The 18,488-nt window shown below is 38.3% G+C and overlaps 2 protein-coding genes across 2 annotated transcripts; both read right to left on the bottom strand.

Annotated features, from left to right (window-relative positions):
* Positions 1-7,371: 7,371 nt before the first annotated feature.
* LOC115918643 (alkaline serine exoprotease A-like) lies at positions 7,372-12,365 on the bottom strand. The gene is made up of 4 exons (XM_030985773.1): positions 12,265-12,365; positions 10,864-11,051; positions 9,074-9,248; positions 7,372-8,542 (listed from the first exon to the last, which is right to left on the bottom strand). Exons 2-4 carry the CDS (start codon positions 11,047-11,049, stop codon positions 8,250-8,252), a joined length of 654 nt encoding a protein of 217 aa, XP_030841633.1. The 5' UTR covers positions 11,050-11,051; positions 12,265-12,365; the 3' UTR covers positions 7,372-8,249.
* On the bottom strand, positions 12,294-16,998 carry LOC581790. Its single transcript, XM_030985774.1, has 5 exons — positions 16,217-16,998; positions 15,082-15,225; positions 13,660-13,858; positions 12,865-12,979; positions 12,294-12,406 (listed from the first exon to the last, which is right to left on the bottom strand). The coding sequence occupies exons 1-5, from the start codon at positions 16,337-16,339 to the stop codon at positions 12,373-12,375; spliced, it is 615 nt and encodes a 204-aa protein (XP_030841634.1). The 5' UTR covers positions 16,340-16,998; the 3' UTR covers positions 12,294-12,372.
* Positions 16,999-18,488: the final 1,490 nt, after the last annotated feature.

Here is an 18,488-nt window from a genome sequence, read left to right as displayed (position 1 = left end):
AGAGAATTAACCTGTATTACAACTTTCAAAAGATCCCTTACTCCTTCCCTCAGTAATAAAGTATGATTTACCCATTATGAGTTTAAGTTTCTCACTTGATACTCTGTTACTTTGTAGGCGGAAAGGTACGTTTGTTTTAGCGCTCCTAAATAATCGTTATCATTATAATACAATGACAAACTGACGGAATCAGAAAGACGTCTCATGTGCAACAGGCATAACGTAAGGGCTGTAGGGCCTACCTGATTTCGATGCGGTGTTCGAGTAGAATTCTGTGAGATGATGTATACTTTCTCGTAGCTTGATGCGACGAAGTGTCTCTATCCAGCTTTCTGTTGAATTACTGTCTAGATAGCTTCTAGATTTATAGAATATTGAAGCCTGCCTTGACAGACCATCTGCTCGTTACCGACAAGTCACCGCATGCATATAAAATTCAATGGTCAACAACATGCTGGTCTTTTTTCTGAAATTGTAATAAATATGACCTTAAAACAAATTGTTTGATAATTTTTATCCAAACTGTAAATCATCGTCAATGTCATCATTCTGGCATCTCCCTTTCTCAGGCGCGTAGCAAGGGGGGCGGCTGGCGGGGGCAGTCGCCCCCCAAAAAAACAACAACAACGCCGGCCCCAAGAGAGAGAAAAGAGAAAAAAGGTAGAGGACGTAGCGAGAAAAAGGAGGAGACAAAGAAACATGACAAAGACGGTGCTAAAAAGATTATAAAAGAAACAACAGGATATGCATCATATATCATCCTTTATTTAAAAATGTAATTGTGAAATGAGGTTTCAATTCTAGAGTCATCAGCCCAGCCCAACGCAGTTCGCCTTTCGTCCAACTCGACATAACATATCATGCGTACCTACACAATCTAGTCTGAGCAGCTGAGGAGAGTGTAGGAATTGCTAGCCAGTATGCAGATACAACCCCGCTCTCTTATGCTACGGTCACAAAGGTTCGTACGAACGACAATTTCGTACGAATCTTCCTGTTTTTCCATTGTCTTCCCGAATTTCCATTGTCTGTAAATCGTTCGTACGGCGTTCGTAGAAGTTCACAATGGCATTTGTGACCGAGGCTTAAGTCATAATCATAATGGTAAACAATGCTGCCATTAATTTCGAGCCATGCTTTGTGCAGAACTCCTCATAAGAGCCATTGCATTCAATAAAATCGGGATGGGAAACGAAGCAAATTAAGAAAAGAAATCAAAGAAGAGATGGAAGAATTCTTTGAGGATTTCCTTAATAAAGCTAACACGATAAACGTGAGGAACTGGACTGCTAAGACCATCAGCACATTGTCCGAAAAAAAAATACACTAATTTAGATTTAAAATCTAAATCTATTGTGTTCATGGAGTATTGATAACGAGAGAAATTATCCTTCTTTGGGTCAATGTTATTCTCTCTCACGATCCTAAACGTGATCGCTAAGTAAATTATAATTTATTTAATCTTATTTTGACCATTTCGTTCGTGATATAACAATATGTATTTATTATCTATCTAAAATCTTCAAGTAAATGTATGAACCAGTCTTCCACTGTGGAATTACAGTCTTATACACATCAATTTCGAATAACTGATCAAAACATTTATCTTCGGTTGTCTCTCCTCCCGACTCGGGCGTATCAACCAGTATTTTAATGTAGGCAAGCACTACAAAAACAAACATTAGAAACAAATTTTCAAAAATCACCATTTCTGAAAACATTGACCTAATCAGTTGGTGTAAATACCGTAGGTCGTAGTTTGTTTACACGTTAACTTTACTTCGCTGCCAAACTCAATTTGCAAAAAGTAATTAGATACGAAAGAGAAGAGAGTAAACGAATTTCCTTTTCTCCGAAGTGTCACTATATAGGACGTGTCGTGGTATAGGGTTCATTCATTAGACTCTTCGTCTAAGGATTGAGGGTTCGAATCCCAGCACGGCCCTAACGAACTTTCACGAGACATTCCTCCACATGTGCCACTCTTAACCAAGGTGTAAATGGGCACGTGACTGGGGTAATAATTACTGCTGGGCCCTCAGGAAGAACAGCATTGATGCTGATTAGGCTTCCGTGTGTAAACATAGTTTTATCATTATCTTCGTACCATATTGATGACATGAGGGAAATGGCCAAATTAAGGCTAAACAATTCATGATTTCATGATTTTTTTTAATAAAACAGATGGTAGTACTAGTTCTGTAGTATGGAGTCATGAGAAGGAAAATACTGGGTGAGAGCACAGTTTTTTTTTGTGTCCCAAAATTTGAAAATCTGGCCGATCGATATTTCGTTTTGTTGGGGGTGGGGGGGGGGGGGGGAGGACACCTTTTTGGGGTCATCCATTACCACAATTTTTTTAAATATTTGTTTTAATTTTTTTATTTTATTTTAAAAAAAATTACAAAGGGGGGGGGGTCCTTAAAAACACACACATAAACAAAATTAAAGGGGGGGGGGTTCAACCCCCAACCCCCCCCCCTCTGCGTACGCGCTTGTGGTCACTCCAGCTCACTATACAAGGTTCACCTGGCATGCATGATATTTCGGTTTATTGATAAGAGCTTGTATCATCAATGCTTGTAATGCCGACCTACACAAATTTGAATAATTAGATCTGGACACAATAATTGTCTTACTATAAGCGAATTAAAGATTTCACCGGCCATAGTTTCAAAATTGTCGTTGGCTGTCTCTGTTGCTTCATTCGAATTTTAATGTGTTCATATCGTCAGTAGATAAACTCAAGTTTCCATGGCAATTACTTTGCCATGTAGGCCTACTTATAAACATTTGATGGCCAAGAGTAAATGCTCTAGTTTTTTTATTTTTTTATTACTTTTTAACACAATTAGCTGACATGAATGGAAATCTAAGATCTGTAATTTTAACAGTGACTTTAAAGTAATTACTGGATAAATATGAAGCAAAATATGTTATCTAGAATTGATTTAAAACGTGACCTAAGCATCATGTTCGAAGTCGTGTCGAGCATGTTTAGTGAAAACTGTGTTTTCATAGCACATACAAAATAAAATAATGTATTATTACTCTTTGCTTAGTACTCTTTTTCAGAAGGAAATAGAGAGCAGTTGGAATGCACTTAATATGTAGCTGTTTATCAAAGAAACCAAATAAATAAATCTTTCGAACAGTCGCTTGGGATTTGAGAAAACAATAAGGACACTTTCAACTTTCGACACGACATCTAAAGTCAGAGTCTGTTTCATGATAGCGCGTCCTTGGCTATTCGTTCGCTTCAGAATTGAAATGTGAAGGGCGGACTGCGGTTGATACTCTTTTAATACGATATTCAAGGCAAACTGAATCATATTGCTCGGTAAAAGAACGTGTTTGGAAAAGTGTTAATTCATGAGGTCTTTTGCCTTATCGTGAAAGGATACTTTATCGTTCATAGGGATTAATGCCTTTTTCGTCAAATGAAATTGGTGAATCTCAGTCTTTTCTTATTATGTACACTGTCGCTCATAAAGGTGGAATATTTGTGTTTTACCCCAATTTACGGAATTATTTTAAAAATAATTAAAAAATAAAAGATCAAGATTATAGTATACATTATTAAATTTTATTGAATACTAATTAGCCAATGTGTGTTTTGCGTGACTGCTGAAGCATGTGTATGCTACTATGCTTATCAACTAGGGGACCTACGCCCTTAAGTCATAAATGACAGTAATGAGGATTAATGCCACACAAAAGGGCACTAATATAGCACATCGACACGGTTTTGATCATGGGGTCTCACAGGTACGAGGCCATTGCTTTGTCACTGAACCATGGCTGAACGCAGTGGGGGCTAGGGTAGGGGGCAGTTTCCATAAATAAAATAAAAAAACAGAAAATGCAATAAATTTTCAATAATTTATTGCATTTTACCCTGGTCCCCAAAATAAAAAAATCCTCTGGACGGCCATGCATTATGGCTCAAGGCATGGGCACACAGAAGATTTGTTTATGTTTGGAACCGGGGTAAAATGCAATAAATTATTGAAAATGTATTGCATTTTCTGTTTTTTTTATATTTATGGAAACTACCCCCTACCCTAGCCCCCGCTGCGTACAGCCATGGTTCAGTGACAAAGCAATGGCCTCGTAACTGTGAGGCCCCAGGATCAAAACCGTGTCGATGTGCTATATTAGTGCCCTTTTGTGGGGCATTAATCCTCATTACTGTCATTTATGACTTAAGGGCGTAGGTCCCCTAGTTGATAAGCATAGTAGCATACACATGCTTCAGCAGTCACGCATAACACACATTGGCTAATTAGTGTTCAATAAAATGTAATAATGTAAACTATAATCTTTATCTATAATCTTGATCTATTATTTTTAAAATAATTCCGTAAATTGGGGTAAAACAAAAATATTCCACCTTTATGAGCGACAGTGTACATAGTACATGATAAAAAACATAGTTGTAAACTACACCGTTCTCTTTCGCATAGTCTATCCATGTATAAAGAAGAATAATCATACTTTCCAATGATACTAATCAAAGTGATACTTATCTAATGACAAGAGAGATTATAATCAATCAAATTTGAGTTTCCAAAAAAAATTGAGGGGTTTATTTTACTTGTCATAGTATTCTTTTTCCATGGATATTTCTTGACTCCCCTTTCTTTCTCACTCATTTGTTAATTTCTTTTATACATAAATGTTGCCATTTTTGAATTGCAACTGATGCAAAATGTCCTAGTCTATCTACATCTGCCTGTCTCTCTGCCTGTCGCTCATTTATATATATATATATATATATATATATATGCTCAAAATACACGGGGGCGATGGGCGATTCACCCCCGTGAGCTCCATAATCGCCCCATCAGGTTGTCCACGGGGGCGCTTGCAAAATTAAAAATCGCCCCCGTTGAATTATAAAATAAAGATTTTCAGCGAATTGAATAATATTGAAAAGGATGCAATTCATAGTTGTACTCGATAATTCTCATTTAACATATTCTCTCTCTCTCTCTCTCTCTCTCCCTGTCTTGCATAAAGAAAATATGAAAATAATATTTTGCCTTGATTAAGAAAAATTGAAAATTTTATCAGTACTAAACAGGGAGAAGGAAAGGGGAGGAAATTGATCAAAACAATCATTGAAGAATCCAATTCAGTGTTCTTTCGTGATGCATAAGAATGAAAGTACATTAAAAGGTGAAATAATAAATTGAAGAGCGATGATAAATCAATTCTTTGACGTTGATTGATTGAATAAAAAATAATGAAACAATATGGTCTGAAGGTCACATATCTTCGAATATTAGAAAGTTTCATCCACCATCGTGTTTTGCAATTTAAGTTTAATGCGGTGACTTGTCAGTTACGAGTAGAAGGTCACTATCAGGCTTCTATATTCTATAATACTATCAACAGATATCTGGATAGAGACACTTCGTTGCATCAAGCTACGAGAAAGTATATCATCATCTCACAGAATTCTACTCGAACACCGCATCGAAATTCTTTTCACCCTTTTTTTTTCTTCTTCCTCTTTTTTGGTCCCTTTTAGCTCTCCTTTTTTCCTTTTCCTTCCTTCTCTCTCTTTTTTTTAGTGGGGGCGGGGGGAGGCAAAGGCCTTTTGCCCCACCCCATCCGCAACTTGTTGGCGGGAAAATTGCAACTGCATGATATCCCCCTTCTTTTCTTTACTTCTTCCTCAATTTTCCTTCCCTTTATCTCCTCTTTTCCTTTTTTCTTTCCATTTCCTTCCTTCCTTCTCTCTTATTTTGTTTTATTGGGGGGAGGCAACAGCCAGGGAGGCAAGGCCCTTTCGCCCCCCCCCCCGATCTCCTTCTTCCCCTTTTCTTTTCTTCTTCCTCTTCTTTCTTTCCCTTTCTCTCCTCTTTCCCTTTCCCTCTTCTCCTTCTCTCTCTTTCTCTCTCTCTCTCTCTCTCTCTCTCTCTTTTGCGGAAAGGGGGGGGGGGGGGGCAAGGCCCGCTCACCCCCGCTGGATCCGCGCCTGCATCTACCTTATATCTACTAACGTTAGACCCTAATAATGGATCTAGAAGATTGATTGACCTGGTCTCAGTGACGGGTAAAATTTTTTTTCTCAATTACTTGGTCTAACCATGAAAACCGTCTAATTTTACTTTAGATTTGCAAACAGTAACAGTTACGACCTAAATTAGGCCTAAGGTGTACTCTACATTTTAATAACAAATTAACGTTAACGTTAGACTTAACTTAAACTGTTTCTCTGTGATACAAGTGGGAAAGGAACACTTCTTTTTTCAAAAAAAAGAAAGAAGAAAATTCCCCTTTTTTCCCCCTTTTTTTTCCCGGGGGGGGGGGGGTGGGGCGGCCCCCCGCCCCCTGGATCCGCCACTGATCACGGGGATAAAAGTATACAGCTATGTAACAAGTAAATTTCTAAGAGGGAGAATGCCGACTTAAATAAATGATGATGATAAAATACCAAGGAATTTAGGAGTTTCATCCAATGGAAATTTGTATTAAAATAAGAGCTCCTGTCAGCACTAAAAAAGCCCCCGTGAGAAGGTTCTCGGGGGCTATTTTTTTTTTGAAGAGCCCCCGTGGACAAAATTTAATTTGAGCCCCTGATATATATATATATATATATATATATATATATATATATATATATATATATATATAAATATATCTGTCTTCTCTCTCTCTCTCTCCCATTCTCTCACTTTCTCCCACCCCCTCTCATCCCTCGCCCCTCTCTTTGCCACTATTTTATCCTCTCTACTCTTCCTCTTCCCTCTCCCATCACGCCCTCTCTCCTTTTGTTTTCTTGTAGTTATTTTCTCATTTATCTCTTCATCTACATCTAGTTCCTCTTAAGATTCCCTTATTCCCTGTACCTTTTATATTTGCCGATTTGTTTTCCCTCTATTCCTCATGATAATTGGCCTATATATTGAATATTATATTTTCTCCCCGTCTATTATATTTAAATGTCGTTTGATCATCCCTTCTCGCACTCAACATCATCATCACCATCATCACCATCATCACCACGATTATCATCATCATCATCCTCCTCCTCATCATCATAATCATTACCACGATTATCATCATTCTTATCCTCATCATCCTCCTCATCGTCATCACCATCATCACCATCATCATCCTCATCATTATAATCATCATCATCATCATCATATTCATCACCACGATTATCATCATTATCCTCATCATCCTCCTCATCGTTATCACCATCATCATTATTGTCATCATAATCTGTCACCATCATCTGACATCATCATCACCATAATCATCATCATTATCATCACATCATCATCGACATGATGATGATCATTATCATTAACAACAACAACAACAACCAAACTAACTACAACGATGATGACAACGTCCATTTTGTGCACAATGAATATCGCACATAGTGCTCATTTTGTTTGTTTTGTTTTTATCTGACATAAATTGCACAAATTTAATAGTAACTAGACATAATTTGTATATCTATACAAACCGATATGAGTAACTTGCTAAAACAGAAGAAAATAGACGTTTCTCAAACAAAACAACCCACTATTATCTAAAATAATTTACGCCTAAAGGAATATAAGAAAAAAAAATGAGGGAAAAAATTATGCTCTTTTCAGAAGTCAGAAGATTTTTAGTGATTGATCTCGAAAAGTGAGATGTAAAGGCAATCAAATCTTTTTATAAAATAGATAAATTTCAATAGGAAAAGAAAAATACATTTATTGGCAAAATGAATAGACATGAAGAATTTTTTTTTTAATTGCACATCAGGATCAACATAGCAAAATATTGTCTACGGCAATAGATAACAAAGTATTACGATTCTCTTTCAAAACTTGAATATGTTCAGGTGTTTGGTTATTAACTAAAAATGAGTTATGCAATTTTTATTGTATAGAGAAATTTGCGTAATTTTTAGTTCCTTATGATCTAAGTCATGTTGTACATTTATTTATTGTAAGCTTGTTATTTTTTTTGTTGATTATCAACCATGCCCTGCACATAAAAGCATGTTATATTGTTTTATTTTATATTTAAAAATGAAAATAAATGAAAATAAATGCAACCGCGAGTTTAATATTTTTAGAATGTTAAATGTCAATATTAAGTTATGTAGCAATAAAAGCATATCACTGAAGCGCTAGGAGTGTCAGACGTGACAGACATGAGTGTTAAAAAGAATAATTACAATAGTTTGTATTTCAACGTGCAATTAAACAAGTATTTCAAAATTCAGATCCAAATTACAGCTCTGTTTTGGTTTTATCTTTCGTAGACGACGACCCTTCTTTTTCCCCCTTCTTGCCATCCTTTTTACCATCCTTCTTCTTTTTATCTGTCTTCTTCGCCTTTTTGCCGGCTGGTCTCTTGTAATCAGCATCTCTGGAGCTGACTTTCCCCACGTAGAGGAGCTTGTTGGTAGTATCGCCATCATCATCATGTACATCACGGAGTTGATATTCAGTGGCGTGGCGCAACAGGTAATCCTTGATCTTGAAAGGGGGCATCCCGTTACCCATGTGCATGGCTACCGCACCTGTAAGAAGGAATTAGAATTGTTATCGCTTGAGGCACTTCTCAGAGGCGCAACCGGAAAGGGGGAGGGGGAGGGGGGGGGGGGGGAGCGACCCCAATGAAAAATATTATGTCGGCAAATGTAATATGATAGGTTGTCAACAAAGTGTAGTGATAAATGACCCCTTTTATTTTTTCCTCGTATTACAAACAAAAAAAATCCCTTTCCCTCTTTCTTTCTATCTCTCACATGCGTTCACCTCGTGAAGGGGGTGCATAACCCCGGATCCGTCCCTGATAATAAAGGTCTAGAAATAAACTTCATAATGAAAAAGACCCCCTACACAGCAGCGGATCTGGAGATCGTTTTCCAGTGGGACTCAACGCACCCCCTCCCAAATTTCTTAAAGCTTCTTTAATAAAAAAAAAATAAAATCGCAAAGCACATGTAGAAAATGAATGCAAGAGCCCCGAGCCCAATGCCCCTAAAGCCCCCTAACTTTCTTCTACAAGCGTTCCTGCTCATGCAGGCTGTCCCTAAATACGCGCCCACCTGTCACATAAGCACTGGCCGCACAGGTTCCAGATTTGGATTCCACAGCAGTTCTGGACCCATCGTAGTACGCCGCCTCGACGTCCATACCAGGGGCATAGATATCCACACAAGAACCGTGGTTGCTGTAGTACAACGCGTAGTCAGCCCGCGTCGTAGCTCCCACAGTAATAGGCTATTATGAGAGACAACAAATAAAAGGAATTATTGATTTTGTTATGAGTTTTTCCGTATACTTATGAACTTGTCCGACCATAGGGGTGTTTTACAAAGACTAAGATCGACTTTAAGTTGGATATAATATGGCAGGCCATTCATGCCACTGGTTGCTGTCACCGTTCGTCTCTCAATTATGATCTTTAAATATGATTATTGCCTTCAATAATGAGCTATCAAATCAGGTAAATTATGCATATTTGTGACCACGGTTTGTACGTCCCTTGAGAAACAAATGCCAGGAATGGTTAGAGGAACTAGTGGTATGAAAGGCCTACCATAGTTAAGTCCAACTTAAAGTCGATCTTAGTCTTTGTGAAATACCCCCCCCCCATATCTACAACCCGAATAGCAAAACTTACTTTCATTTGTGTGTTTCTAGAGCGCAGGTGGAAGGGGAATGGCTGGGGAAAGGCTCGAGTATCACCAATTAAATTTAAAAAAAAAGCAAATACGGGACATCGCATCACTTCATCAGTTTACCCCCCCCCCCTTGCCAGATTTCCGACCATGGTAACAAGAAGTAACCGATTTTTTTTTCAATAGTTTTCAATAGATAGCTTCCGAAAACACCTGAGAGTGGGCACATTGTCAAACATATTCTGCAACACTCATACTGGGAGCACCTAATTGCAGATGGCATCAATAAATGTAAACATAAATCATCAAACAAGAAACCTTTGCTTTAAAGGTACTGTATCCTTTTTGCATCAAATTAAGTTGAACTTGAATACGTTGAATTATGAATATGTCAATTATGTCCTATCGATGAAATTTAGACATTAGCAGTGTCTTAGTACTCAAAGTATGCAAGGAAATGTGTTGGCTTTTTAAACTTCACTGTCAGACACTATTGAGTGACTGACTGACTTTTTTTTTCTTTGGTAATATAAGATCCCCAAAATGAGCTGTAGAAGTACATGAGCATTTGTCTACATCAATCACCCACTTCTTGTAATGGCAAAAATTAAACTAATTGAATCTTTTAGGCAGCACAAAATATACGACCATTTGGGCCAAGGGTCTAAAAATCAGACTATTTACTAAAGTGATTGCAATCACTAAAGTCGATTCGACAACTATTGGTCGTTATTTCCCCCCCCAAAAAAAAACAACAACATTTTCCAAGCCCTTTCTTTATGAATAGCGTTCTAAATTAGTATTATCTTTCAAATGCCATTGAAATCCAACCTTTTCATTTTTGTTGGCCTGCAAATGGGACATTTAGTACCTTTTTTAAAGGGTACCCCCCCCCCCCCCCACACATTCTCAAAAGCGGACTAACTTTAATCCACGGTTTAACCCTCCGATTAAGTATGGAATGCCAAGTGTCCATATGAATATGTTTTTTGAGTAATTTAATATGTCACTAAATAAAAATAAAAATGTAGTAACATAATCAATAAACATCGATTTAACTATGAAATTATTATTTTATCATGGTAATTTAGGGACATATCAAATTATTCAAAAATATATCCATATGGACACTTGGCATTCCATACTTGGTCGGAGGATTAAACCATGGAATAAAGTTAGTCCGCTTTCGAGAATACCACCCTATTTGTACCAACCATACGCATCCGCCCGGGAGAGGAGTCACAGGCGAGAGAGTTGTTGTTACCAGCTGGTAGTACCACCATGCACCCCTGGAGGTAGATCCTATGGATCGCATTGTCCAGGGAGGGGGAAGCCTTGTTGCTGCCTATCCCTATGAGGGCGACCCCGGGCCATTTGACGTTCTCGGACAACCACTGCATTGCTACAAAAACAAACAAACAAATACATCAACGAACAAACAGAGGATTAAAGTTTTCAGTTAATTCTCTCACAAGTCATTACACAAAGCAAAGGATACTGCATGCCCAACAAAGTAATGTTCTTGCTCCATACGGTGGTTTTTTGTTTTTTGTTTGTTTTAAATGTTAAGGTGAACTTGTTAGCAAAGTTGGTCCGACACCCCCTCCCCATTTACAATATTCGAATGATGCCTCTGCTCCACTTGTAAATGATTGAAATAGGTACGATGCCAAGTTGGGCACTATGGGTCCAGCCTCAGTGGGGTTGGGGGCAATAGAGTGGTGAAGTGTGACGTCATCAATTTTTTTTGTTTTTTTGTTGAATTTCTCAATTTTTTCTTCATTTTCTGAAGAGCATCAAAAATAATGTCTGAATGTCAAAAACCAATTGAATATGGTTAAGTATTGACTGAGATATGAGCATCTGAATAAATAGATTTCCTATAGGAACTCAGTGTTATTTTGCTCTGGTTCATAACATTAGGAACCAGAGCACTGAGTTCCTATAGGAAATCTATTTATTCAGATGGTCATATATCAGCCAATACTTAACATATTCAATTGGTTTTTCAACATTTGGACATTATTTTTGATGCTCTTTTAGAAAATGAAGAAAAAAAATTGAGAAATTCTAAAAATAGACTTGTATGATGTCACAGATTCGGTACTTTATGTCAATGGCATCAAGGAAAAAAGGGGTATCGGTGTAACTCGGTGAACTTAAATGTGGATGAACAAGGTCACAAATTAGTGGAAAGACGCGAAAGGTGGTTTTATCATCTTATCCTGTTCCGCCTCTCCTTTTTATTTTTCTCTCCTCATTTCATCATCATTAATTGTGTTTTATGTCCTTTAGCAAGCATTTGATCTACATTGCTTCTCCCCGTCCAAGTGTTTAATGGGTGTACTCGAAAGGATGCAAAATTCACTGTGATTTGCTCAGCATTGTGAGCGTCTGTAGAAATGGCGCCTGACTGGAATGCTCCCGAGGGAGTGGAGAATGTGCACACAGAATCGTATGCTGACAAGCCTGAATCTGATGACCGGGGTAATCATAATCATTTAAAGCGCTGATGAGCCCTGAATATTATTCTCAATAGACTGGATTCTTCTTATTTGACTGGGGGCACGTGCCCCTTCATGCTTCCCGTGGCTACGCCATTTACGATGACTTACCTTTGACCGTGTCTGATAGCTTAGCGCTACCTCGGCACCTGGTGATTCTCACGCCGTAGATAGTGGCATTCTTAGCCACGCCGTATTTCTTCCCAGCAGCCAACGAGGCTAAATGCGTTCCATGTCCATTGCAATCTCTTCCCTATATAAATATATAACAAATTGCAATAAAATATGGTATAATCGTCGTAACACCGGGTGATCAAAACATTTGAAGACCTGAGGACCTTGTTGTTTGTTAATTTTGTTGTTTTTCTTCATTGGGCACCCATCATGTCTACCAATCCACAACATGTAAAATCTCTCTTATAATTATAAGAGTTGCCATAATGTCCAAATGTGGGCACACCCGCTTTGAAAATAGACTACCTCTGATCTAACCTGAAAAGATTATTTCCTGGGAACGTGACTTCGGCAATACCGCTAGCCCTCCCAAATTCGCTTAAGGGATGAGTGTACAGAAGGGGGGGGGTGGTTAATGTTCTTACAAATGTCTACTTGCAATCCTAGTCCTACCATCTCTCCTTTCTTTTCCCTTCTCAATATGCGTTTCGCCTTCTCTAAAGCTAAACTATCCATACAAGAGGAACTATAACTCACGTTGAAATCCTCTCCTCGATAGTCATAGATGTTGCTGGCTCGTCCACCGAAGTCCTCATGCTTGACATGGACACCGGTACCGACCACGTAGATGCTTGCCCCGATCCAGCATTAGCTGTTTGATGACATTAAAAAAAAACGAAGTGTAAACAATATTCATTACCACCTGATTTGTCAAAGGGCTGTTAGATATTCTTACGAAACGATTCCAGGGACAATTATCTCCAGACAAGGCAGGACAGCCTTCCCTCAGGCAATAATCGTAGACAAATATCCCCAAGGAAAGGCTAGGATAATAACCAGAACAGCTACTCCCTACTAACTCTTTAGTCCGAGGGGCGTGGTCTTATAGGGGTGTAATTGATTGGAACAATAATCCAGAGGTTACTGTCCTCTTGGTCCTCGTTGGTAGTTATCTTGGGTTAAAGTTGTCCGGGGATAGCTGTCCCCAGTCCATGGATAATTGCTAGGATATAATAATCGTGGTAAGTATTGTAATTAGAATTATACTGTCTCTATAAACCGATAAAGATCCGTTTGTAACCGATGATCAGTTTACTTTTCCTGTGGCAAACTATCTCACTATCTTGTCATCCATTCAACCGTTCATCCTTGTTCATTCATGGTTGCATGCATTATGTGCATTTTTCAAGCAATATAGCACATTTAAGCATAGTTCAAATACTTTCAATTGTATTCGGAAATGTTGAACACTATTCTTTAAAAACAGTTTCCTCGTTCTTTACGGTAAGTAAAAGTTGTATGACTGATGGTCCATAATTCAACGTTCCTTACGTTTAACAGAGAAGACTCCGTCAAGGGGTACATTTCTTTGATCAATGCGATCTAGACCCCATTGTTCAGTCGGCTGTCCATCCTTCTTCTTCGGTTTGTCTGTCTCCTCTTTGGTATCGTTTCCTGAGGTTTCTTTGCTCTGGAGGTGGAGCCAACCATCTTCTTCGATGTAAATTATATCATCCTCCCATTCACGTATCTAATGCAAGGGAAAGTTTTCTTTAATTACTCTCTGTATTAAACATGAATACATCCACTCCAACCAATTATACACAAATATTAACGAACGGATAACTCTAATCAAGACGATTGGATTAGTTTCATGGAAAAAAAAGGATATAAGCAAGGCCTTAACATTCAGACATTGGTGGGCTCAGGAGGCTTGGTGTTTGTTGCCAAGGGAACCGATAGCTCAGATACTCGCCGTAAGTGAAATACGATTTTATTATAAAATTTTCGCATTTAAAGGGACTATGTCCCATTTGCAGGCCAAAAAAATGAAAAAGTTAAATTCCAACTGCATTTGAAAGATAATACTAATTTAGAACTTCCCTAGAAAAGGTGGGGCTTGAAAATGTCTCCAAGTGGGAAAATAACGACTATTAGTTGTCAAATCGACTTTAGGGCTATAGAGCCCAAAAGTAATAGTCTTGATTTTCAGACAATATTGTACCGAATGGTCATACGTTTTATGCTGCGCAAAGATTGAATCAGTTTAATCTTGGCCATCACAAGAAGTGGGTTATTGATGTAGACAAATGCTCATGTACCCTTTACAACTCTTTTCATGTATGTTATTACCAAAGAAAAAAAAAAGCCAGTCAGTCACTCGATAGTGTCTGACAGTGAAGTCTAGCAAGTAAACGGTTTTCCTTGCATAATTTGAATATGAAGACACTGCGAACGTTTAAATTTCACAGATAGGACATATTACATGACATATTCATAATTCCTGCAAAGTTCTACAGCATTTGAGGTTGGCTGCAAAAGGGACATAGTACCTTTAATGAAAGACCAATCTTCCGGTCTAAGTTAAAAGAACTTATAGCCATGCAACAATCACAAAAGTTTGGTTAACATTTAAAGTTCGAGAAAAAATGCTTCATCGCAACTAAAATAATCTAGTATAATTACAAGCTTTGCTCTGTATGAGGTTCCTTCATATTTCAAACCATTTAGAAACCTATTTTCAGAACGAATATGCCGGCCTTGTATTTTGTTCTAGCTACTATGAATTGGTTCAATTTCTGATGCATCATATCCAAACTTCTCGTAGATTCTAGCTATATATACATAGCATATATACATATGCACAATGATTCCATATAATATATGTGAAATTTTAATAGAAATCAAAACTAAAACTATTCACAATAATACTCATGATAACAATGACGTCAAGAATTCCGACAAATAACTTACCGCATCGAGAGTGGCTTTATTCATCTGGACGAAGAGAAACTTGAGCCCGACGGGAAACTTCCACAAGACTTTATACTCTAGAGTGTCGTTCTTTGAAGTGAATTCCGATAATTTCTCTTCTAATTCTTCAAAATCCGTGCTGAACTAATGACATGAAGATTGGTGGAACAGGAAGGGGGGAAAAGAGGGAGAGAAGAAGAGGTGGGATAAAAAGAGAACATAATTAGATACTATGTAGGTGCATAGCATTGTTTAAAATGAGTTCCACTAACTTATCTTCCAATACACAAAGATCTGAATGCAGGAAGAGAATGGGACAGAAAAGGGAGAGGGACCTACAGAGGGGTGGGTTGATAAAAAGAGAACGTTTTAATTGAAACTCTATAGACTATATAGATGTCATTGTTAGAAATGAGTTCCAAAAAGTTTTGTTCCAACTCGAATTCACCAAATTCAGAACTGTACTGAATACTTAAAGATGACACAAAATGGAGGAGAGAAAAAAAAGAGAGAGGGAGAGGGAGAGAGAGAGAGAGAGAGAGAGAGAGAGAGGTGGGGATTTAAAAGCAAGCATTTTAATTGATGGACTCTATATCAAAGTAGAAGTATTTTGCAGAGGCGTATAAACATAAGGTAGACCCGACATATTGCCCTGCAAAGATACATTCACGTCCCCTCCTCCTCCCCCACACCATCCCAGTGTCGGAAGAGATTCAACACCCTTATATACTTCAGTACTTGTGTCTGTTATCCGTTAAGTCTCTTCTTCTTTCATGAAACAAATATTATTCATCTGGTATTTCGTGTAAAGTTAGGTCGGTTGTCTGAAAAAAAAATTCCCCGCACTTGTCCGGTTTCATAAAACTTATTATGAATAACAACAGCAACAACGCTAAAATCATTTTTCCTTTCAGTCATGTCGTGTAAACAAATGCAATGCAATGTAATGTAATGCAACTTAGTATCACATAAACAACATTTTAGCGCTTAGAGACTTCGGTGGTAAGCGCTTTATAAGTAACGTTTTTATTATTATTAAATGTACATGGATATACATGTATAAATAGGCCTATGCGAGTTGGATAAACAAAAATTAAAGGAACAGATTAGAGTTAAACTCTGTTTATAATCTTACCTCGGCAGCGATGATATACCCGTTGTCATCGTCCACGGGATCGAGGGCCTCATGAAACTTCACCAGTCCATGCGAACCTCCGACAACGACCACGGCGAGAAGGAAACATATGTGGTATAACATGATGATCTCCAGACAAACAGCGAGACGACCAGCGAGACGACCACGGAGAATCTTGATCTTCTATCGCGTGAGAAGTATACGCGAAGTAATCGGGAAACACGTGTCTTATTTCTGAACGTCGTGAGCGATAACTTCTCGTCATGTACACGAATAAGAACTCGTATTTTGACTGGTTTGTGGTCTTAAAAGCTTACTGAAGAAGAAACTTGAACTTGTTAACGGTGTCTATTCACAAATGCAGACCATGATCGTGCTTCATGTCTTGCATGTTTGCAATGACGTGTCCTTAAAATTTACCTTCCATGTGCCGATATGCGATTGGCTTTTGTTTTATTTTTGAAATAGATAATGAGTATGTCTACTCTACTAGACTCAATTCATTTCTTAATCTTTTCTATATGATTATGAGTGAACCATACGAACCCCAACGGGAGAGAACTATACCAGGTGCGACGTCTAAAGTCAATAAAGAATGATAACAATGTGTGCTGTTTCTCAAGTGGGACACGTGGACAAAAGGCTTACTTGAAGATCTATCTTTGTCTTGAAATATATATTTGGAACGTATTTACTACAGCTTCATAGGGCTGCAAAGGACAAACAGTTATGCATTTAAAGCGTTGCGGATCTGGACAATTACCTCCTGGACAATCACCCCCGGTAAACTACCCCCCAAGGACAACCATCCCCGGGGGACAATTAAACCCGGAAAATTACCCCCCCCCCCCATGGACAATTAACCCCGAGGACAATTACCCCCACCACTGAAACTTACCTCCTAGGACAATTACCCTCCCCCAGGACAACCAAGGACAATCGCCCCAAGGACAATTACCGAAAAGTACCCCCGTTTATTAAAGGGGAAATCCACTCTGATAATTAGTTGGTTTTAAGAAAAGCAGAATTCTATTTTCGGGTGGTAATCGTCCTCGGGGGGGGGGGGGGGTGGGTGATTGTCAAAGAGGGTAGTTTTCAGGTGTGTGTGTGTGTGTGTGTGGGGGGGGGGGGGGTAATTGCCCAGGAGGTAATTGTCCTAGAACCAAAATGTTGGCATCGAATGCGTATATAGACATATCCTTGGATGGGTCTGGATGCGTGAGGGTTCATAGGAGTATAAAGTTGGTGTATGGGTCGATGGGAGTGCGAGTGTCAGAGAGAGAGAGAGAGAGAGAGAGAGGGGGGGGGGGGGGGAGAGGGGGGGGGGGAGAGAGAGAGAGAGAGAGAGAGATGGACAGATAGAGGGTGAGAATCAGGGGAGAATCACAGAGAGAGAGAGGGAGAAGGGGGTGCAGAAAGTCAGAGTAAGAAAAAAAATCGTTCTCTTAATATCTCTTCCCACCGGCTCTATCAGCATGTTTATTTCTCTCAGTCTTTCTTTCTCTCCTTCTATTCTAACCCCTCTCTTTCTCGTTTCCCCTTCTATCTATTTCAAGTAAGTAATATATATTTGCGCGTAGTTCAAACTTCATATTGTATAGCAATCGTTTTCTAAAGTATGATTAACAAAAGAGGTTTTAAAATGAATAAAAACGTTTTTGGCTGTAGGTTGAAGCAGAAATATTTATTTTGTACGTGTACAGGCCACAGGATGCACATCTTTGAAAGCCAGTTTAAAGGTAAAGACCAGTTATGGTCATGCGATTGCATTGTGAAAGAAGCGTTGTGGAATCGATCAGAAAAGGTTGATCATCTAGCATCTAGCATCTGCAAGGTTCTGGAATAATCAAAATGATAAGAAATTTGGCCCATTCTTCGTAAAGTTACAAGCACTGTACACAGAAAGAATGTATATGGGACTACCCTATATCTCTCAGAGACCATGAGAGAAACAAATTTACCAAATATATGAATTAGTAGGCGGTTTCCCGGCAAATTTGTTATCATCATGTATTAGTCAAAACATATTCTTTCACATGATTGGTAATGAGAGCTTCCATTTCATTGTTTGAAATTGGGGCGTTTCCAATACTGGTCTTTACCTTTAATCGTAAAATTATATGACTTGAATAAAATTAATAAAATTAACTTGAATCAAAATTTGTTTTATCTAATTGTTATCTACTGGGGCCTGGGTAATAGCAATACTCGTTTTTCGAAAATGCTATATTACTGTATAAAGAAAACTGAAATTAAGGAATGAAATAATAAA

This window comes from Strongylocentrotus purpuratus, unplaced genomic scaffold (genome assembly GCF_000002235.5).
Source record: "Strongylocentrotus purpuratus isolate Spur 01 unplaced genomic scaffold, Spur_5.0 spur5_scaffold_15, whole genome shotgun sequence".
NCBI classification, from domain to species: Eukaryota; Metazoa; Echinodermata; class Echinoidea; order Camarodonta; family Strongylocentrotidae; genus Strongylocentrotus; species Strongylocentrotus purpuratus.
The sequence above is the reverse complement of the archived record's forward strand: the minus strand, read 5'-3'. Positions and strand labels throughout refer to the sequence as shown.

What these genes read in the sequence shown, in the direction of transcription:
- LOC115918643 (XM_030985773.1), bottom strand. Translation starts at nt 11,049, where the DNA reads ATGCAGTGGTTGTCCGAGAACGTCAAATGGCCCGGGGTCGCCCTCATA. An exon ending in CTCCCGGGCGGATGCGTATG is followed by an intron (nt 9,249 to 10,863) that starts GTTGGTACAAAT and finishes CTCTCATAATAG; the next exon opens with CCTATTACTGTGGGAGCTAC. An exon ending in GGCCAGTGCTTATGTGACAG is followed by an intron (nt 8,543 to 9,073) that starts GTGGGCGCGTAT and finishes TCCTTCTTACAG; the next exon opens with GTGCGGTAGCCATGCACATG.
- LOC581790 (XM_030985774.1), bottom strand. Translation starts at nt 16,339, where the DNA reads ATGTTATACCACATATGTTTCCTTCTCGCCGTGGTCGTTGTCGGAGGT. An exon ending in GGTATATCATCGCTGCCGAG is followed by an intron (nt 15,226 to 16,216) that starts GTAAGATTATAA and finishes TCATGTCATTAG; the next exon opens with TTCAGCACGGATTTTGAAGA. An exon ending in CGGAGTCTTCTCTGTTAAAC is followed by an intron (nt 12,980 to 13,659) that starts GTAAGGAACGTT and finishes GTCATCAAACAG; the next exon opens with CTAATGCTGGATCGGGGCAA.